The 21,855-nt window shown below is 51.4% G+C and overlaps 1 protein-coding gene across 1 annotated transcript; it reads right to left on the bottom strand.

Moving 5' to 3' along the window:
• Positions 1–1,481: 1,481 nt before the first annotated feature.
• On the bottom strand, positions 1,482–18,833 carry Nuak2 (NUAK family kinase 2). Its single transcript, XM_052736897.1, has 7 exons — positions 18,494–18,833; positions 9,942–10,062; positions 6,850–7,001; positions 6,492–6,557; positions 4,941–5,060; positions 4,119–4,251; positions 1,482–3,491 (listed from the first exon to the last, which is right to left on the bottom strand). Exons 1-7 carry the CDS (start codon positions 18,734–18,736, stop codon positions 2,428–2,430), a joined length of 1,899 nt encoding a protein of 632 aa, XP_052592857.1. The 5' UTR covers positions 18,737–18,833; the 3' UTR covers positions 1,482–2,427.
• Between the last annotated feature and the right edge of the window lie 3,022 nt (positions 18,834–21,855).

Genomic DNA, 21,855 nt, shown 5'->3' with positions numbered 1-21,855 from the left:
TGAGAATACATAATACCAGACTCGCAAGGGTGTAGCAAAGCTCTTGAGGGCATGGAACAGGCACTATGCAGGAAGTACCTGATGTAGGAGGATGCTACAAGCCTGGGATGCTGGTCCTGGCAGAGGAGGGATAAGGAGGCAGGCTGAGGCCTTATCACGAATCAACAAGAATTGCAGCTCAGTGATTTAATGTTTACCTAACATCAAAACCAAATAAATAAAATAAAAATCAATGGCAGCCTCTGTTATCTCCTAGGATGCACTTCTTTCCTTCGTCTAATTTTCCCATCAATGTTTCCTGAACCATTTTCACCAAGATTAACTCTCTTGTGAGCCCATGGTCTGCCTGTCCCAGCCTGACCACAACCCAAAGCTGTCTGCCACACTTCAGCACACCTAAAGGGGAGGAAACAACCTTCATGGCGTGGCATGCGCCACCGCGGGACGTCCCCTTCTTGGGGGTGAAGGCCCAGCCTGTGTTTTTCTGGGGTTTACTCAAGCTTAGCCCAGTCCTGGGACCTCAGGCCCATCTGCTGTCACTCAAGCAGTATGTCCGTGTGTACTGTCCTACCTTACTCCCATGGTGGACCAGCCCTACCTGCCTCGTCTGTCCCCAGGCTGTGACCTTTCTCAAGGTATAATGAGGAAGACCCAAGTCTTCATCTGGCAAATGCCCCACACTCCGAGCACAGGTGGGCTATCTAGCTAGAAAACTGGAGCCAGCCAGAACAGGGAGATTAGGGAGTGAATGCCAGAGTAGGTCAGGGGTGGGGGTTGGAACCGAAGCCAACCAGCTGCTGGTCTGTCTGCACTTTGTCCTCGGTCCTCCCTCTCAACCAGTCCCAGAGTCCGACAGTTTCTCAATGGAACAGGCTGCTGGGACAGCTCTGCAGGGGGCTGAGGGGCTGTCCAGGGAGGGTGGACATTCCAAGCATTCTTCACTTCCTCCCAGAGTCGGGAGCGAGGGCCAGGCGGGAAACTGTTCAGTACTGGAGGAAAAAGAATTTCTGTAGAGGAAATAAAAGCTGTGGGGCGGGTCTTCAGGCAGCAGGGGGCAGGGCACCGGCCAGTGGGGGAGGGGAGCAGGCCGGGAAGGGGGCTAGGGAAGGGAATCAGCCCGACGGATCGACCTGACCCATTTCTTCCTTGAGTACTAGGGAAGCAAAGAAGAATCTGGGACCCCGAGCCAAGGCTTGTCTACTAGAATGCTTAACAGGGCCAGGCCCAAGCGCCTGCTGCAGGTGGACTGGGCGCTTTGGAGAGGGTTTTTTGTTTTGTGTTTTGTTTTTTTTATTTCTTTTGCTAGGGACTTCGAGTCCACATTAAACAACATCCTGACCACCCAGCCGCACCTCCAAATTCCTTTGTCCCATTTTGATTAGACAGTCTGTGTCCCCACCTGTGGCAGCCCAAGAGGAAAGTATCAGAAGGCTCAAAGATGTGAACCCAGGTCACCAAAGAGAACCAGAGATTGTTTTTCCAGTTCATCATGCTGGTTTTAATGGATTGAGGTTTATTTGGCCACAGAAGAGGGAGGATGGCCAGCTTCGGGTGTGAAGGGCCCAGACAGCCAATCCAGTGCTCAGAACCTAAGTTTGAAAAAGCCAGCCCCGCCTCCTCCCACCCATTAGAGAGGGACATCATTGCCAAATACTTCTGTACATAAACTTCAATGGCCCAGTGGTTTTCCCCAGAACACAGCATTCACATTACTGAAAGCAGCAAAATTCACTTTAAAAAAAAAAAAAACAAAACAAAACAAAGAGAAAAAAATAAATAAATCAGCACATTTTAGGTCCTGTTAGTCTGAGAAATAGACACATCCACCCATAGTGTAGATAGCAGGAGCAGCTTCAAGGCAGAAGCTCAAATCTTTGAGGTCTAAGGTGGGGTCCAGAGGCACCTGGACCCCTTGAGATGAAATCAGACAGCAGCCCGTGCCTTTCCAGGTCTCTGAGATCCACAGCAGTGACGGACTCTGGGAGGTTCCGGTTCGGGAGATGGGAACCAGAGGCTGCTCCCTCTTTAAATAAGGGAGGAAAGCCTACTCCAGATTACCCCCTGGCACATCAGGGTTCTAACTCTGGTGGCTGGCGGGAACAGGAACTTGTGTGAAGACGCACCCCGACACTGGCGGCGGACAGGTGGGAAAATGCACGGATGGGTTAACACTCAACGGGCACAAAGGAGGTAGGCACAGCATGAGGGGGCTCCTCAGGTCTCTGTGGCCCCACTACAGCAGTCTGGCAGCCTGGATTCTGTGGGTCCTCCCCACTCCCTCCCACATCAGGACCACTTCCCTTCTCATCTTCCTAGTCCATCGGGCTGAAGGCACGGAGTCCCTGATGCACTTATCTCCCTCAGTGTCCCCAGGTGTCGTATCCGGGGTTCCTCTGCAAACCCTCTCGGAGCCCACCCCAACCATCTTCAGCTGAGCTTTGAGCAGATTCCCAGGGCCTGTCGGTAGGCCGCTGTCACCTCCGGGCAGTCTGTCAGAGAGAAGCTGCTGTCCCCCAGGGGCTCCTGCCACCATCGCCTCAGGCCCTCCGAGGGTGGCTGCTCAAGTCTCCTTAGGTTGTCCACAGACACACAGCCCCTCAGCGGGGTTTCAGGGAGCCGCTCAGGCAAGTCCAACTGGTCAAAGGACTCGGAGGACAGGATGCTGTCCTCACTCACAGCCCCCGAGGGGCGGCTGGCCCGGGCTGCAGGGTGAGGGGAGGCCAGTTGGTCCAGGGAGCCGAAGGTGCTAGGGGTGGTGCCTTCCAAGGCTGTGCATGAGAACTTGCCGTTGAGTTTGAGAATGCCCTTGCGGTGGTGGTGGAGGAGCCCTGGAGCTTGTGGAGACTTCTGCTCCACCAGGTCCCCATTCACAAACACATCACCAGCGTCTAAGAGTTCCCCGGACTCACTGGGCTCTGGAGAGGAATAGTAACCGGACTCACGCTGCCGAGACTTCTTGAGGATACCCTTCCTTGGGAGTAGGGCTACGGCAGGGACAGGCTGCCCTGGGGTATCAGGCACTGGGCTGAGTTCAGGAGGGTCCTCTTGTACCACCCCTGAGGAGGTAGAGGCCTTCTTCTTGAGAATGCTTTTTGGTAGCTTGAGGCTGCCTTTGCCAGGGCGAGGGGTGGCATCCTCAGCTGGGTCACCCTGCAGAGTCTGAGCCATGTCGTTCTCTTTACGGGACTTCTTAAGAGAATGCTGCCGCTCGAGCCCAGGTGCAGCGCTTCCGCCTCCCGGCACATGCTGTTTGAAGAAGCTGCATACCTTGGCCCCGTTCTCCAGGAGGGGGCGGGAGGAGCGTCGGAGCCAGTCGGCCATGGAGGCCCGGCCAGAGTCACCACCAGGGTGCCCACCCTCACGCACAGCTTCCTGTTCCCCAACTCTGGTGGTATAGCCCCAGTTAACCCACCAGTGACTGGCTACATCCTCCAGTGTGGCCCGACGGGTAGGGTTCACCATTAACAGCCACCGGATCAGGCCACAGGCATCTGTAAAAACAAAGGCAAGGGCTTCAGTTGGACAGTGCGATGGCACCCAAGGTCCTCTATCACAGGCCTGTCTCACTTGAGCGCAGACGCTGCTCATGTTTCTGGGCTAGATCAGTACATTCCCTCCTTGGGTTCCATACAGGTGCAGGCCCACTCCCTAGGCCAACTTTTCCAGGCAGACTCAGCCCATTGCCACTGTCCCACAAGCTCTCTTTATCAGCCCTTGTTTCTATATCGGTATTTTCCTTCTCTACTGAAATTCCCTCTGAGGACAGGGACTGTGCTCAAAGATAAAACAAGGCTCTCACCTACATCTTCCTACTCTGTATCATATGTGAAAGGGCAGATTTCTTAGGAGGAGGACAAAGGCAATAAGAAGCAATATAACTATAGCAAAGAGGATTAAGCTGGACCCTCGGAAGCACTTCTAAAGCAAGCTCATAATGAAGAGAGCTGCCCCCTTCCTCAGAGGTCTCAGACGGCAGAGGACAGTGGGGTGCATCCTAATCTTCCCGAGTCACTATGCACTGCGACCTTCATTATCACCACTGTCTAGTCACTGTCTCGGGAATCAAGGACTGTGACGGTGCACCCCTCGCCCCCAGCCTGACCACAGTTCTCACTCACCAGACGGCTTTGGGGGTTCACGGTAAGCCCCACTGCTGATTTGCTTCACCAGTGTTTTATGATCCTGCCCATCAAAGGGCATGGTGCCATGCACCAGAATGTACAGGAGGACTCCCAGAGACCAGCTGTCCACCTGAAAGAGAGGGCGGGTGAGGGGTGCTCAGCAAAGACGCAGCATGTGCCGCCGACTGGAGGGCCGCCGCCGCCGACTGGAGGGCCACCGTCCAGATCTCCAACACAATGGAAGATGTCAAGGCCACAGTGAAGCCTTCCTCTTACTTCCCCTTGTAGCCAGAGGTGACACAGGGAGGTAGCAGAGGGATCAGGGACTCACAGGGAAAGATACTGACAGTCACTTCCCCCGGGAGGGGCAGCCACAGCGTAGCGGCAGTGGTCAGGCCCTCGTCATCATTCTGGGTCAAGGTGGGGCGGCTGGACTGAGTGCCAGGAGAGAGTGAGAACCAGGAGACAAGAAGGAGACAGGAGAACCGGGCAGTGGTGGCTCACACCTTTAATCTCAGCACTCGGGAGGCAGAGCTAGGGGGATCTCTGTGAGTTCGAGGCCAGCCTGGGCTACAGAGCGAGATCCAAGGCAGGCACCAAAATGACACAGAGAAACCCTGTCTCAAAAAAACCAAAAATCAATCAATGAGACAGGATACCAGGAGACCTCATGACAGCTTTCTACTTCTGCCTCAAGGTTTGGCAAATCATTGCCTGCCGGGGCCTGAGTTCTGTGCTCTGAAAAAGTGACGTACCTAGCAAACTAGCTCAACCTGCATGACCCAGACTCAGGGAGGGTGGCAGGAGGAGAGCTCTTACCTCTGGGCCCACATAGGGCTTCCCGTTGACGATCTCCGGTGAGGCATAGAGAGGGCTCCCACAGAATGTCTGGAGGAACTTGCCTTTGTGGTACAGGTTGGAGAGGCCAAAATCGGCAATCTGTAGGGTTGGGACAAGCACAGGTCATGCCCAAGGTTGGGTTGTTCACAGCTCTTGGCCATCCTCTCTCCAAATCCTGGGGAAAGGGACTCCCAACCCACATCTCATAGCTCAGGTCCTGAAAGACAGTGCCCTAAGGCCCTCAACAGGCAAGCGAGGGCCCTGACCCAGTGACCATGTGACGCCTAAGCTGCCCTTCTGAGCGAAGGGCTCATCTTTGCCCAAATCTGGACAGGAACCCAGGGTGAACATGCATGGTCAAGGGGCAGAGGAGGAGGGGAGGGGAGAGGAGAGGAGAAGAGAGGAAAGGAAGAAAGGAGAGGAGAGAAGGGGAGAAGAGAGAGGAGAGGAGAGGGCAAAGGTCAGGGCTGGTTGAAGCCCAGAAGATGGAATCTTCTCAAAGGACTCCCTGAGCTGTTTGATTTCAGGGACCTGAGAGGTTCGAAGGCCATCCTCTTCTTTCCTACCTATCCTTAGCTAGGGGTGGAGGCAAGGACCCCGGAGCTACCTGACCCTTCACCCCATCAAAGGGTCATGTGCGCAGGGTGGGGAGGGCTGTTTATGAAACTCTGGCTCCTTTGTTTATAGCTTTATTGGCGTCTTATCAAGCAGTTGCCAGGGGAGCCTATAATGACGTTGATGATTGGTACAACAGAGTCTGTGTGCTTGTCTAGTGTGTGTGTGTGTTTACTGCCTCTGGCCTCCTTCTCCTGCCAGCATCAAAGGAACCTACCTGCCTCAGGAACTGGCTGAGGGCTACAGACTTAGTACCAGGATATCTCAGGACACGCAGGCCAGCAGCCACGGAGTGACCTTCGTCCTGGGTCCGGTAGATTCCGAGCGGGATCGGCCTATGTCACCCCTCCAGCTGTTTGCCAGGCTAACCTGTCTGTCACCAAAGTTGGCTCTCTCCAGCCTCGAGAGTCTGGCTTATCTCCCTGGCATGAACTTCTGCCTGATAGAAATCTGGCTGCTTCAGCATGGGAATCCAGCGATTGTGGGAAACAGAAAGTGAGGGAAGAAGCTATGGGACTGCTTGACCGCAGCAGATTCAACTGTGTACGCAGGTTCGTGTACAAGCGCACACGCGAGGGGAACGAGGCTCAGTACCTGTTGGTCCCAAAGTCATGAGTAAAAATTGACCCTAGATGAGACCCTTGCCACCCTTGGGACATCAAAAAGGCACTGGCCTGAATTGTTTCAATTCCTGCCTAACCAACCTCTGCCAGTCACTGGGGGACGGGGATCTTCCTCTCGGGGGCTCAGTGCCCCATCCATGAAGGAAGTGTTGGGATGGATGATGGCTGAGGGCCAGGGTTTACTTAACTTAACTTCAGGGACCCCTAAGCACTTACAGCTACTTGACTGGAGACAGAACAGAAAACCTGGAGTGGGACAGGGAAGCTCTTAGAAACCAGAAGTGATGCTCACCTTGATATTTCCATTGGCGTCTAGAAGGATGTTCTCCAGCTTGAGATCACGGTGAACAATCCCGTTCTAAAAGAGGAAGGCAACGGAGTCAGGGAATGTCCCCAGGAAAGGGAAAGGAGTCAGGGACCTAGTCTAGAAAGTGGAATTAACACAGAGTTGAGCACAGGCAGGTGGGGATACATAAATTCACTGGCATAGTTCAAGAAACCATAGGCCCTTCTGTGGTCAAGGGAACAAAGGCAGAGATACCAGCATCCCTCGGTCTGGGAGTCCAGAAGCCTTCCTGGTCTAAACCAGCCTTAGAGCCCCAGAGACACCCCCTTCCCCCCAAACACAACTAGGACCAGTGGGTACCCACCTGGTGGCAGTAATGCAGGGCAGAGACAATCTGTCGGAAGAAATGCCTGGCGTCTCGCTCACTCAGCCGTGGCCGCTCGCTGATGTAATCGTACAGATCACCCCGGCTGGCATACTCCATGACAATCACGATCTTGCTGCTATTCTCAAACACTGGAGAGGGGAGTGAGACTGTCAGGCCTCCCAGAGAGCACTGACCCGCTGTGGGTCAGTCTCTTCCACAGCCTCACACCAGAGAGGACCTCCCTCTGGACTATCTGCTATAGGGGCCTCAGGGCAGCGAATAAGGGTGGGAGAAGAGCCTTTGAAGGCTCAGCATCTTCTAGGACGAGCGAGGTCAGTGGCTAAGGTTAGGCTTTGGAGGACTCTGCACACTCCCGGGAGGGCAAAGATGTACTGCTAGGGGGTCAAAAACGGGGCTCTTTGATTCAGACCCTATCCTTCTTCATCTTACGACCTGGGTCAAGTCTCTACTAGATCTATCAGGGAGAATGCAGAGTCACGGGATGAACTTCGACAAACTGTCACACCACTGTGCCTTCGTCTCCTCCTCTGAGGGCAGACAATAACAGAAACCTCACGGGACTGTGGCGAGAAACAGGTAAGAAATCAGCGGCAGCTCTTGCTGGCCCAATGTCTGACACACAAGGCAGTGCTCAGGAAATGAGACCCATCGCCACATTCGGCGTCCTCTTGTGTACAACTCTGAAAACTGAGACCTGCCTTGTGACAGGGAGACTTGAGACAGTCCTCACTCCCGCCACCTCTGACTTCCCATTCAGAGTGCCCAGGCAAGGGCCAGAGTGCGTATGGCCTGAGATGCGGCGGCGGCAATCAATAAATATGGGGTAATTAATTGGCTGTCTGGCTTCTTGGCGCTCGGCCCACCCCAGTTAGCCCTTCTCCGTGTGTAGGAGGGGCCGTCTCACCACGTCCTGGCTCCCGTCCTCTAGAAAAGGAGAGAATCGCCGGCTCTTCCCACTGGCCCCTCAGAGGCTGTGTCAGGACACGCTTGTCGATGACACTGCATCTCGTGTTAAACAGGTCTTAGGAGTTCGGCTCGCTCGGCCAGCCCCAGAGCCGTTGCTGCCTAGCCTCTGAGAAGGAGCTAAGGGAGGAGCCCCCACTCGCAGATGCCAGCGACAAGGCCAGAAGAAGGCTTGCAGCGTGGCTTTCCAGGCGAGCATGGCGGCCCAGGCTCTCAGGGGCGCCTGACTGAGACGCCACACATGTGGGCCTCAGGTTATAGGCAACCTTTATGCTAGGAAACAAAGATGAGGAGCTAGCGTGGCGCATTTGGGGGAACATTTAGATTAGAAGTCAGTCCCAATCAACTAAAGCCCTATAGCAAGATGGAGATGAATCTGGAGGAACCCTTCAGACACCCAGTGACTGTAATGTCCTGTGTGTGCACCATCAACACACACACACACACACACACACACACACACACACACACACACACACCACACCACACACACACACACACACACACACACACACACACACACACATACCACACACACACACACACACACACACACACACACACACATACATACCCTGAGCATCAGCTCGGTTCTCAGACCCAAATGGAAACTGGGTATGGAGAGAATTCATATATATACAGATTCGTGCATGTGAGGGCACGCACGCACACTGCCAATCACCAAGCTTGGCTTGCCCACTATTCCCAGAGGGAAGAAAAGAGAAATACAATTAGCCCTCTCAGCCAGTTGTCTGGGCTCCTCGTGGGACAGGCTCAAGTCACGGGGTCATAACAATAGCGTCGCCCATTTTCTTCCTATAAACATGAGAGTGGAGACGTCTCTGTTCTTCCCACCAGGAATCTTCAGACAGAAGAACACTCTAGACGAATCTGCAGGCTCACTTCTTCCCTCCCACCCCCACCCCCCCACCCCCCCACCCCCGCTGTCCCTGAGATCCCATTTAGCTGATGTTACATAAAGACCTGAAGCAGACAGGTGTACGTGGGAAGGTGTTCTCCCTTCTTCCCTCGTCATCCTGTCCTGCTCACTACGTTGTCTGGGCCACAGGGAGGAGGGCAGCCAGAGTGATCAAGCCAGAGCTGATGTCAGAGGAGAGGAGGCCAAGAGAGACAAGAAGAGGCAGAGTAAGCCCATGGCGGGAGTGACTCAGGGACACAGGATGACTTCAGGAGGCCTGGCTAACAGACGAGCGAGGAACAGCACCCACACACCCCAGGCAGGTGCAGGCTCTGGCTTTTCAGCCTCCCCTGGGTTGCTAAGGATCTCATGGGGTTGGGAGGCAGTGCCATTAGAGAAAAATGTAACAACAAGGACAAAAGGCTTGCAATCTGGGATGAGGACGCAGCTCAATTTACAGCATTTACCTAGCAAGTGTGGGATTCTAGGTAGGACTCTAGCTATCTAAAAACACGCAAACAAACCTACAGCTTTTCCAGTTATAGAGTACTCGATGATACTATCCAGTTGGATATTTGCAACCACTCTGTGATGTAAATGGGATTATTCCATTTTGTAAAGAGGAACTAAGGCCCAGTTCCTTTTTTTTTTTTTTTTTTGGTTTTGGTTTTTGAAGACAGGGTTTCTCCGTAGCTTTTGGAGCCTGTCCTGAAACTCACTCTGTAGACCAGGCTGGCCTCAAACTCACAAGTGCTGGGATTAAAGGTGTGCACCACCATGTGCAGCAAGGCCCAGTTCTTAATGAGTGTTCTGAGGCATCTGGCAGGGTTTTGAATCCAGCTTTTGCAACTCTAAAGCCTTCCTCATTCTTAACTTCTTCTTTTTTAAAAGAACTTCATTTGTTTAAGTAATGTATTTATTTAAAGCAGGGTCCTGTTATGCCACTTAGGCTGGTCTTGAATTTATATTCCTCCTGTCTCAAGCCTCCTGGGGTTAGGGTTACAGACATCACAGTTGGGGTTACAGGCATGTACCATTGGGCTCGTGTTTACTTCTTTATGTTATGTTAGCAGTTCTGACTTCTACACACACATACACACACACACACACACACACACACACACACACACACACACACACACACACAGATTCATGGCTTCCGGTTCCAAATGTCCCACTACTATACCTTCATGGATGGCAATGATGTGCGGATGGTTGAGTGATGACATGACCTCAATCTCCCGCCGTATATGCAACAGATCCTGCTCATCTTTGATCTTGTCTTTCCGGATTGACTTGATGGCCACCTGGGAAAAGAGGATGCCCAAGATTAAGGAGAAAGGCCTAGCAGGCAGAGGCATCCCTGAGGATGTTCCATGAGCCCTGACCCTGGTACTCTGCCTGTAGCAGCAATGTAAACCACAGAATGTACCAAGAGAAGCCATCCACCTCTACCAGGGCAGGTGACAGGAAACTGGAGATGGCCTTGTCTAGAAAAGTTTCTCCCTTGGGTCCAGTGCAGTCCATCTGGCAGGAAGCAGCATGGACCAATGGTCTCATTTTCAAAGTCCACCAATGAATAAGAAGTAACAGCCTACACCTGTGAGGTTTGATGCTTTAGGACTTACAAGTGGAATACGCACAGTGCACCCCAAGGACAAGGACCTGGGATGATTTACTCAGCACTGGGTCCTTGATGCCAGACAGAGGGCCTGGTATACATCAGAAAGTGAAGAGCAACTTACTGCTATTTATTAGTAAATAGATTGATCCTCACATCTAGGAACGAAATAAAGAATCCTCACTCTCATTCACAGGTGAAGAAACTGGAAATCCAAGAGGCTAAATGTTTTCCTTAAAGTCATAGTCACTGACCGGCACAATTGGCAACCTGATTCGGAGTTCAGTCCTTTTTTGTCCTGCACTCCAATTTGCTATAAACAACCAATCGCTAGCCAAAAATTACAACAACCCCAATGCCTATCAACAGGTGAATGGATAGACAAAATTTGGTATTAATCAGTCAGAAAAAGGAATGGAATTCTGATACCTACTATAAGATGGTTGAACCATGAAAGTATACTCAGCAAAATAAACTAGTCACACAGAGTGACAAATATTATAAGATCCACTTTTATGAGGTAGATAGAAAATAGATCAAAAGTTACCAGGAGTATAGGGCTAAAGAGTGGCATTGGGGGGGGGGGTTGTTATTATTTAATGGATAAAGAGCTTCTATTTGGAATAATTTTAAAAAAAAAGGTTTTAGAGCTAGAGCAATGTCTCAGCAGCTAAGAACACTGGCTGCTCTTCCAAAGGACGTGAGTTTGGTTCCCAGCACCCACATGGTAGCTCACAACTCTGTAACTCTAGTCCCAAGGGATCAGATGCCCTCTGCAGATACACAAACATACATCCAGAGAAGACACCCACACACATTACATAAAAAAATTAAAGAAAGCTATTTTTATTGTGATGATTTACAATATTGTGGATATATTCAATATGCTAGTGAGTTACACACATAAAATCAGTTAAAATGGCAAATTTTATACATGTATTTTGCCATAATTAAAAAGATCACCAAAAAACAAAGGAACCACCCTGCACAGAGCAGTCTTTGAAGTCCAGGTAAGGAATGCCCCTTCCTTACCAATAAATAAACAAACTAGATAGGTAGTCCTCTGGGATTTAGTGTCTCACTCTGTAGAGGTGGGGCATGCAGTGATCAACCCCTCCAGCTGGTGTGGGGGACCTCAGGAAGGGCGGATACAGAGGAAACCGAGGAGCTGCAGCTCAACACCTAACAGCCTCAGTCTCCTGGATCCACAGCATTCAGTGGCAGCTCTCGGACAAGGCACAGCCAGAGGGACTCATGGGAAACCACAGAGCCGGGACCCAGGGTACCTAACTCTCAGGTTCCGTTCTGCTGGCTTCAGGCAAGTCCCACCCCTCCCAGAGCCTCAGTTGCCTTTCTGGGAAATAAAACTGATTGAACCCAGTAGTCTGAGGCGCTTTGCTGCTGGGAAGTGAGCTGTACAAATGCCAGGGGCCCGCCGAGTCTGGGTGAGTGTTGGGTGTCCCAGGCCAGTCAGTTCCTGGCAAGTTCTGGCCAAGGACACCAACAGAATGGTAAACACAAGACTTCCTCTTCACACAAGTAATGAGAAATATGAAGGCCCAGACTGAGGTAAACAGCTCCTCATTCAATTTCCCAGGAGGGCTGGCCTCCCCTCTGGATTCAAAAGGAGCCAGAAAGGAAACCCCAGCTCAAGGGGGTGGGGCCTCTAATCCACCCTTTCACAGGCTCTGGAGGTAGACAATGGTTTCTGCTTTCGGGACAGCGGGCTCTTTGGGCTTGCACTCCCCATTTGACGAGAATGTGGAATAACCCTAATCCTGTCAGAGGAGCTGCTCACAATGCCCACAGCCCGGTCACCCCGGCAACGGGCCATGGATGGCGTGCCCTCCACCCCATCCTGCCCTAAAGCTGCATCGCTGAAAGGGGGCAGGCCCCATTCTCAGCCCTCCCCGGAGCAGGGCGCGGAGGACAATGGCAGATGGTCACCATGGAGCCTCATCCCCGAGAGGCCCAATGCAGGGGGATGCTGCAGATGTGGGGATCTGGCTGCTGCAACATTCTGCTCTAGCCTCACTAATCTCTCCCTAAAGAGCCAGGCAGAAAACCCCCAGGGCTTAGAACTGGGCGCAGCACAGGGGAGCGGGGCACAGGCCTTGATATTCCTTCAACTTGGAGACACCTCTCCTGCATTCAACACTGAGCTGTACTCCCACACATTTCTCCTCCACACCACTTTTCTCACCCTGAAGGAGAGATGGCGTGGCTCGCTCTCTCCTCTGTAAGTCTTTGTTCATAAAATCAGACAATGAGTAAAGGACTGTGAACTCTTTAGAGACAAAGATCTGTAAAAAAAAATCTATTAGGAGGTAGGAAAAACAGTCATGTGTAAACACACACATCACTATCTAGACAACTACGAATGCCTGAGAGCTTAAAATGCAGCCAGGCAAAGTCTAGGCAGATGTTAGATACACAGTTGTGTACACACTGAGAGGACACCACAGGCTTAGGGACAGAGCTCTAAGGGCGGTAAGGGTGAAAAGAAATGAGTTCCCCAAGCAGATTTTGAGGATGCTAGGAGTATCTGGTGTGGCCAGTGGGCACACAAGTAAAACCTCAAGACACACTTCTTCTAACCTTAGAAAGCCTGAAATTCTAATCCCACCCCCGTTTTATTCTCTAACAAGACATGAGAGAAGCAAGGAGTAGGTTACCGAACCCCGTTATCTACAGTGGGTCCTGAGAGATCCCAGGAAGGAGAGGAGGCATGTTCTCAGTCCTCCCTCGGTCCCCAGAAGGGTGACAGACAAGAAGGACTGATTCATCATTGCCTTGGTGGGGCTCGGCCACTGTTCCCAACCTCTCCCAGCCCTAGCATGTCAAAGTCAATTAGATCTAGTACCACTGGAGGCTAGAAAGGGCCCCGTGTGCAAAAAAGCCTTTACCATCTGTACACTAGTGAACACTCATTACACATACCTATTGGCCAAGTCCCTGGGTGATCTTTGGCTGGAGGAACCAGCGACCAGATAGGGTTTCCCCCACTCCTCTCCCTCCCAGGCCTGGGTGGAGTCCACCTCAGTTACAAGAACTAATTTCTAGGGACCTTTGTTCTCACCTGCAAGGTAACTGGCAACTGTCTCTTAGGATAAAAGTAAGCTGACTGAAGCCTAGGAAGAGGGTACCATCTAAAGACAGATACCCAAGCCCAGAGGGAGGATGAGCACATGATGGGCCATGTCAGGACATCTCTTTGTCCTGACACAATATATTTTTTTAATTTTGTAAATTTATTAATTTTATGTGTCTGTGTTTTGTTTGCATGTGTATGTATGTGCACCATGTGTGTGCCCGGTGCCCAGGGAGGTCAGAAGAGGCTGTTAGATCCCCTGGAACTGGAGTTATGGATGGTTGTGACCCACAGTGTGGGCACTAGGAATCGAAGCTGGGTCCTCTGGAAGAGTACCTAGTACTCTTAACCACCCAGCCATCACTTCAGCTCCCAGACACAATTATTAACTCTGTCTTTTTACTCTGCGGATTACCCACACCTAATCAACTTATTATTAATTTATTATTATTATTATTATTGGCCACCACACTCTGAGGCAGAAGGAGAAACCAGCCTATTGATGATGCTGTGTACGAACACATGGCCAGCTGAGCAGACCCTGTGAGCCCAGGCACCCGATTCACACTCGTCTGTCTGAAGCCATGCAACTCGAGGCACATAAAAACTAGGATAACCTGGCTAACTGGTTGTCTAGTTTGTTTGTTGCTTAGATTTATTTATTTTTATTTTATGCAAATGGGTGTTTTGCCTGTGTGCCATGTATGTGCACCACATGCATACAATGCCCTTGGAGGTCAGAGGAGGGCATCGGATCCCCTGAAATTGGAGTGACGGATGGTTCTGAACAGCCACATATGTGTTGGAAACCAAACTCAGGTCCTCTGCAAGGGCAGCAAGTGCTCTTAACTGCTGAGCTTTCTTTCCACTCCTGGGCTGTCTAGTTTTAACCTCCTCACTAGTGGAAGAGCTTGGGGGGGGGGGCACTGGAAAGTGGCTTTCTTTACTGGGAAGAGCATGGGAAACCAACCCAGGAGAAAACTGTTTCTAGTCTGGAAGGATGGGTGAGGTTTTCAGCTAAGACAGTGGGCTAGGGCAGTCCAGGCAGACCAGGGTGGAGCTCTGAGTTCCCTTCCATGCTCCAGGATTCTGTGTAGAGCTTCTTCAGAAATGGGTCACTGCAATGTCGGGAAGGTGCCAAACAAGGATTGTTACAAGGCCACGGTGCTTAGCCGTGTTAACTACCAGAGCATAACTCCTGCTGAAATCATCCAGGTGAATTTTCTTGTCCCCAAAGCTCTGCAAGTTGGTAAAGGCAGGAAAGCTAATTCCCCAACCTGATTTGCAAGCAGTGAACACTTCAGAAAGATAAACTGACTTCTCCATCGTTCCTCCATGCACAGGACAGGAGGAGAAACTAGTATCTCAGAAGACAAAAGTTCCTTGGAGGAGTCCAGCCCTGCCTCCCATCCCTGGAGAAGGGACTGCCCATATCTTGCCATAGGCCACATTGTGTGCGCCATTCCTTCCCACTTAAAACGTGCCCACTCTTTGCCAACACCCTGAGGAGGTGGTGCTGGGGCCCCATTGGTAAACACCCCTTCTCTCCCAGAGCTCAGATTGGGAATGATCTGTATTCAGAAGGTGATCAAAAAGTTTTAGAAGAAAAAAAGAAAAGGGTGGGGTGGGGGGCAGAGATGCTGGTTCTGGGTGCTGAGAGAGATGGTACAAGTTGGGCATCCCTGGTCATAGCCAGCATCCTTGACTCCTCTTTGGCCTTTCATGGAGAAGCTGCTGTCTGGGAAGCAGGCAAGGAGCTGGACGATGACCCACTTAGATAGTGCAGGAGAGATTAGGTTAGGCAGCCCCCGCTGAGATGGGGATTGCCACTCTACCGAGAACTAGGCAGGAATCAGGAAGAGGCTCTGTGGGTAACATAAGCCATCTCCCCTAGTCCTATATAATGCCACCTCCTCCTAGCCCACTCTGCCAGGTTCCTGAGCAAGGAGCTTCCCTGCCCAGCCCTTTTGTGTGGTTTGGCTGAAGCCCAAGGACAATAGTCGCCTCCAGCCTCCCTCCCTGTTGCTGAGCAGGCAGGTGCAGGAGGAGCTGGGAGGGCAGCATCTTGCCCAACAAGCCTTTGGCTGCTGGCCAGCAGGAGTCCTTCTCTGAAGTTGGCTGAATGAGAGATGAGGGCTTTGAACAAAGCAGAGGCCATAGAGGTTCAACTCAAGAAGACTGAGCACAATCCATGCTCCTTACTGGGTCAGGAGAGGCCCAGAATAGGAGTCCCTAGGTCAACGCTGCCCTTACTGGAGCAATAAACGCCACAGTGTTAGCCACTGTGCTAAGATTTGCAGATATTATCTTATTTAATCCCAGGAGAAACCCACAACACAGGAATTATTATAATCCCCATTTTGCAGACAGGGATACTGAGGAATCGGGGTCACACAACTGGTAAGCAATGGGAAGCACAATCTGATCCTTTGCAGGAATATAGTGTTGTTCCTTTCCCCACAGTCCCTCAACACAGTATTGAGAGGGGGAAGGGTCCTGGTGACTTCTCCGCTCTAAACACTGCCTGGAGTGCTGGGAAGGGAGCTGGAGCTGGCCGATGGGATGACAAAGCACCTAGGCAAGCCCAGGCTCATCTTAAAGCTAACTCCTAGACTAAGACTCAGCACTTGGTCATCCGAGACCTAGGGTGGACAAGTCTGGAGCTTGTGTTGCAGATCTGCCAGTACCCAGCTAGAAGACAAATCGCTACCCCTTTCTGGGCCTCAGATCCCTCATCTGTCAACGAAGGAAGCAGATTCCCCATGTTTTGAAGCTTACTAAGCAATTGAAAATGTAAAAGAAGCAGAAGCTTTGAGACCGCATAGAACTACTCACTTGGGCTTCCTGCCTGCCCTTCATGGAACCCCTTAGAAGGGAGTGAGACTTCCATGCAGATCAGACCAAAGGCTTTGGTGGGCCCCCAGCAGGTGTTTTTCTCTTTAGGGAGAGGGGTTGTTTGGGGGAGATGGGAGACTCCGCAGGAGGAAATGTCATTTGGATACCAGGAATGTGTCTGAGATCCAGAGCAAATATTTGTTTTTCCTCTGATGCCATCCTGGAGCACTCAGTAGCTCTGCCTGCCCGTCCTTCCCTGCACATAATCCCGTGGGACCCTCCTAGCCATCTCTGCAAGTGGTGAGTGGGACGTAAGCTAGAAATGAGGTGAGGAATTCCAGATGGCCGTCATCCAGCAGGCTTTCCTGTGAACGGGGCTCCCACCACCAATCTCAGCCCATCTGGGGAAGACATAAGCAGCCCCATGTCCCTCTCCCCCACTGACACATCTGAGCATCAGGTCTCTCTTTAGGGAGAACAGTCAAGATGTAGGGATGGGTGTGGGAATGAGGGCACTGCTCCAGGATTGAGAAATCATTAGCACAGCAGGGAGTTGCTTTCCAAGAAAGTGGGGGGACCCTGAGCAAACTCTCAGCAGCAGTCCTGGGTGGTCTGGTTGGGGAGTTTCAGAGCACACTTTACGTTTGCTGATCTTGGCTCCTTGCACACAGCAGGACACATGAACCTGGGAGTTCCTTCTGAATTCTCTCTGTACTGATGTAAGAGCCACTGAGGCCTGAATGTGATCTCTCCTCTCTCTCTCTCTCTCTCTCTCTCTCTCTCTCTCTCTCTGTGTGTGTGTGTGTGTGTGTGTGTGTGTGTGTGTATGTGTGTAAGACAGTGACCTCAGTCAAGAGTTGATGGAATCTCTGAACTTTGATCTCAGTTTATCAGCTACTCTGGTTCCCTCCACCCAATTTTCCCGCAACAAGAGACACAGGGCACAAGCCACAAGCAACTATTTTCTAGTTAAGCCCCTGACAAAGCTTGGGCCCAGCTGTCTCAAGCCTGGAGCCTCTGGGGCCCTGGCACTTTATAGAAAGAGAAAGAAAGGAAAGCCAGGAAGTACACGATTGCCCAATAGCTGTAACCTGGCAGCGGGCAACTGGGGACTGTGCCAGGCCTTAGCAGGAAAAACATACTTGCTCCTATTGATGGGGCCATAATCCACTCCTTTCTCCAACATCCACTCTCCTTCACCAATGAAATGACTTCTTGGATTTCAAGCCAGCTACTGGCTGCAAAAGCAAACAGTTAGGGGAGGGGACCACTGCCATAGTCAATAAGGCAAACTGTGGCCACACATATACACACACACCCTCACAACCAGCACTCACTGGATCTGGCAAAATAGAATCCCGAAGCCACCTGCTCCGAAGCTTGCTAAAATGTCAATTATAGACCTTTATCATACACTCTGCTTGCTGGGAAATGTGAGAGACTGAGCATTTTAAACAAATACCCGGTTAATGCCTAGGTAGGTCCACTGAACTGGAGTGGGAGAACCACTGTCGTGTAACTTTTGGTAAATTTGCTATCCTTTCAGGGAGGAGCCTTTCAAGATAGGAGTATTCATTCTCAATGCAAGACCTATGATCAGGAGCCACGTGTCTTATTCACTCTTCCAAGCAGCTTGGGAGACAGGCTGTGTTCTCTGTTTTTGCAGAAGGGGAAACAGAATACAGAAATGAAGGAACTTGCTCAAGGTTACTGATTACTATGGCAATTCACAAGCATGAAACCAACATAAGTTCCCCGAAAGGCCTCACACCCATAGACATGGTGAGATACAGTGGACCTGGCACCAGAGCCTGGTTTTACATTTCCCAGAATCAAAGCCCATCATAACGAAACTTTGATTCAGTCTCAGTCTGGAAAGGACCCAAGTGTCAAGTCAGAGTTAACGATCTCCACACCTCATCCATCTACTGAGATCTGGTGCTTTCAACTTCCTCCTTCCATTCTACTCCGTAGAAGTTTGTTCCAGTGAAAATTCAAGTTAAGCCCCATCTTCCCAAACGACAGGCATCTGGTGCTGCTAAGGTTCTCAGGTCCACGAGCACTGTCCCTGAAAACCACGGACAGACACACCTCTAAAGCGCGCGCGCCTGGCAACTCGGCCGAGGACACGGCTGGCCAGGGACGCGCGGTGAGCTCCCGGGAGCCGCGCGCACTGCAGAGGGACACTCACCAGGCGCCCCGAGCTCTCTCGTGCCTTCTTCACCTTCCCGTAGGTGCCCTTGCCCAGGGTCTCCAAGAACTCGTAGCGGTGCCGCAGGTTGTGTTTGTGATGGTGCCGCTTCACCGCCTGCTTCTTCATCAAGGGTTTGGGCGACTTGATGAGCCCGTCCGCCAGCGGCCGGGCGCGCTCCGTAGTCAGGGCGCAGGCCGAGGGAGCCTGGCCCGGGCGCCGGGGGAAGGCCACCGACTCCATTGTGCGGGACGGATGGCGAGGCGGAGGGGGGTCGGGCAGCAGCAATGCGTGGAGAGCCGCGGGCCCAGAGGTCACAGCCGTCCCCGAGAGCGCTCGAGAGCTTCACGTTCCGAATTGCTATAAAACGTTTAGGGGGCGGGGGGGAGGTCCTGGCCACGCCCCCCGAATCCCATTGGCCCGCTTGCCGGCGACTCGTGACCAAGGCCTCTCGCATTGGCTCACTGGCTCCCGCCCCGCCCCCGCCCCTTGGCTAGGCGCGGAAAGGTGTGAATGGAGCCCCGCCCACCCGGGCCCGAGGGCCAGGAATGCGAGAAAGGAGGCTGAGCCGAATTACTACTGAAGTGCAGGTCCTTATGTTTGAAGGCTCTCTGAATTGCTTTTTGCCTCTAAATGGCGCCAACCTGTTCTATTGTGCTGTGTTCTCGGTTGGCAAGGGACAATCTGAGGGCACTAGGGAGCCCTGAAGTATTATTTCGTCTCCCAAGTAAATTGCTTCTCCCAAGCCAAAAATCTGTAAAGCCGTTTGATAACTTCTTCAGGTATAGAAAGGAGAAAGTGAATAAGGAGACGGAATGAGACGAAGGCTGACTCCAGCTCAGCAAGGGTGGAAAATGCCCTGCCTCTGAGTTCACTCTGCTTGGGTTCCATCAACCTTAAATGGATTCTGGAATCCAACAGGCCTGGAAAGTCTGTACCTCTTCTGCAAAAAAAAAAAAAAAAAAAAAAAAGACTTATAGAGTTGAGTGGATTCCTTCAAGAAGTGGTGTCTTTAAGGATTTTCATTCATTTAAAAAAAAAAGTTCATCATACACTACCTGTGTCCCTAAATCTGTAAGGCGCTTCCTGGTCCCAGAATTTCTTCCAATGGTTTTATTTTTAGAAGGTGGTTGGGCATGAGATTTGACTCCATTTGAGAGGCCTGGAAAGCTAGGTCCATAACCCCCTTTCCTGTTGTAGAGAGTGAGTATACATCTGCCAAAGGCCACCCAACTGTCCAGAAAACCACAGAACTGGGATTCAGATGCTGGCCTATAGGGAAGAGAACACAGGACAAGCGGACTTCCCCACCCTCCTGTCTCTGGAGGACCTCATCCCCAGCTGTGTCTTCAGGGTTCGCAGAGGACCAGAGAGGACTACATCCTCAATTATCTAGTTGGTTTTTTGGTTTGTTTTTTTTTTTTTAAATGTATTATGTATAGTGTTCTGCCTGCATGTATGTCTGCACGCCAGAAGAGGGCACCAGATCTCATTACAGATGGTTGTGAGCCACCATGTGATTGCTGGGAATTGAATTCAGAACTTCTGGAAGAGCAGCCAGTGCTCTTAACCTCTGAGCCATCTCCCCAGCCTTCAGTTATCAAGTTTTGTTGTTATTTTTTAACCATTTTTCTACTTCTGCTCACCTTTTGACTCTTTCCAGGGGAAAGAACCAGTATCTCCATGCTGCCATGGAGTCCTCTGCAGCCAGAGAAGATTTACCAAGAACCAGCCTCCCTTCTCTAAATCTGGTTCGTCCACGACTGTATACCTAGGCTGGTGTTCTATCTTCTGCCAGCCTGCCTTCCCATTCTGAGAAACCTGTGAAAATAGAAAGGCCCAGTAGACAGTTCATCTGACCTGCTGTCTACGATCCGAATCTGTGTCGGATCCTAGAGGCCCATCCAGATAGATCAGGACTCTGAAAAGCGAGCATCAGTAACAGAAGAGCAGGCCTGGGGTTGGGAGACCTGGGTTCTAGTTCCGAGTGACATGAGAACTTGAGGGAGCCCCTAGCCCAGATGGAAGGAGGCTAGTTTGGAGGTGCTTCCTAAAGATAGGGCTTTTAAAGTCGAGACTGGGGGACTCACGGCAATTAGCTAGCTGGATCAATATCAGATAAAGAATTATTCAGAGGAGCCCAAGATTCCCTTTAAGACTTAATCTAAGCCAGGTGGTGGTGATACACACCTTTAATCCCAGCACTCATGAGGCAGAGGCAAGAGGATGTCTGTAAGACCAGGACAGCCTGGTCTACAGAGCAAGTTCCAGGACAGCCAGGGCTACACAGAGAAACCCTGTCTGGAAAAAAAAAAACAAAAGAAAAAGAGAGAGAGAAAGACTTAATCTAGATATATCTCACTATTTCTAAACATGCTCAACACCTGGTGAGCTGCTGAGCAGATCAAGGTGCCCAGTGGATTCACACAGACCAAATGATTAGGTGTCCAATGGAGGCAAATCAACAGATCTGGCCATCAGAACAACGGAACAGGGGCCAGAGAGATGGCTCAGCAGTTAAGAGCACTGATTTCTCTTCCAGAGGACAAGGGTTTGATTCCCAGCACCCACACACTGGCCCACAGCAGCTATAACTCTAGTTCCTGGGGATCTGGTGGGCTCTTCTGGCCTCTCAGAACACCAGACACACATGTGCTGCACAGACATACAGACAGGCAAAACACTCACACACATAAAATAAACAAATCAACAACAAGAACAAAACTATTTAAAGAGGTACTGAATAGAACAACCCAGTGCTGGAAATCAACTTTCATTCTGTATAGGGGGATTGGGAGGTGGCTCAGTGACTCGAATCTTGAGCTTAGCTATTTGGATAAGATGTGCCGGGATGTCTCGGCTGAACGAACCACTCTAACTCAGTCTTCTCTGCTCCACACTCCAGCCCTAGGAGGAGGCACTTCTTCTCACCCTCACGCCCAGTCACCAACTCACTATTTAAAGGCTCTCGAGGAAGATAAGCCTCCTGTGGACTCACTGGGGAAAAGTGTCCTTCCCGTCCTTTGTGCTCCATAGTCTGAAGGTGCCACCTGTTGGGGGACTGGGTGGGATGTGAAAGCACCTCAGAGTGAGATGCTGTGGCCTGTGTTAGGTGTGGGGTGTAGGCAGGGCACAGATGGGAGGAAGCAGGACTCTGCGGCAGGGGAAATGGGGAAGGGGCGGGTAAGGCAGGTGTCAGCCTCATCTTGGGGGGTGACTAATAATTAGTTCCTCACCCTCAGGAAGTTTTCTGCTTAACATGGGAAATAAGTTAAGTGCGCAGCTTATGCTATAATCTATGGTAGGAAGCGGGGGGCGGGGCGGGGGGGGGAGGGGCGAGGAGGGGGGCCTCAAGGTGGTAT

The sequence above is a fragment of the Peromyscus californicus genome, unplaced genomic scaffold (assembly GCF_007827085.1).
Source record: "Peromyscus californicus insignis strain IS unplaced genomic scaffold, ASM782708v3 Scaffold_14__1_contigs__length_90479793_seg_2, whole genome shotgun sequence".
NCBI lineage: Eukaryota > Metazoa > Chordata > Mammalia > Rodentia > Cricetidae > Peromyscus > Peromyscus californicus.
The sequence above is the reverse complement of the archived record's forward strand: the minus strand, read 5'-3'. Positions and strand labels throughout refer to the sequence as shown.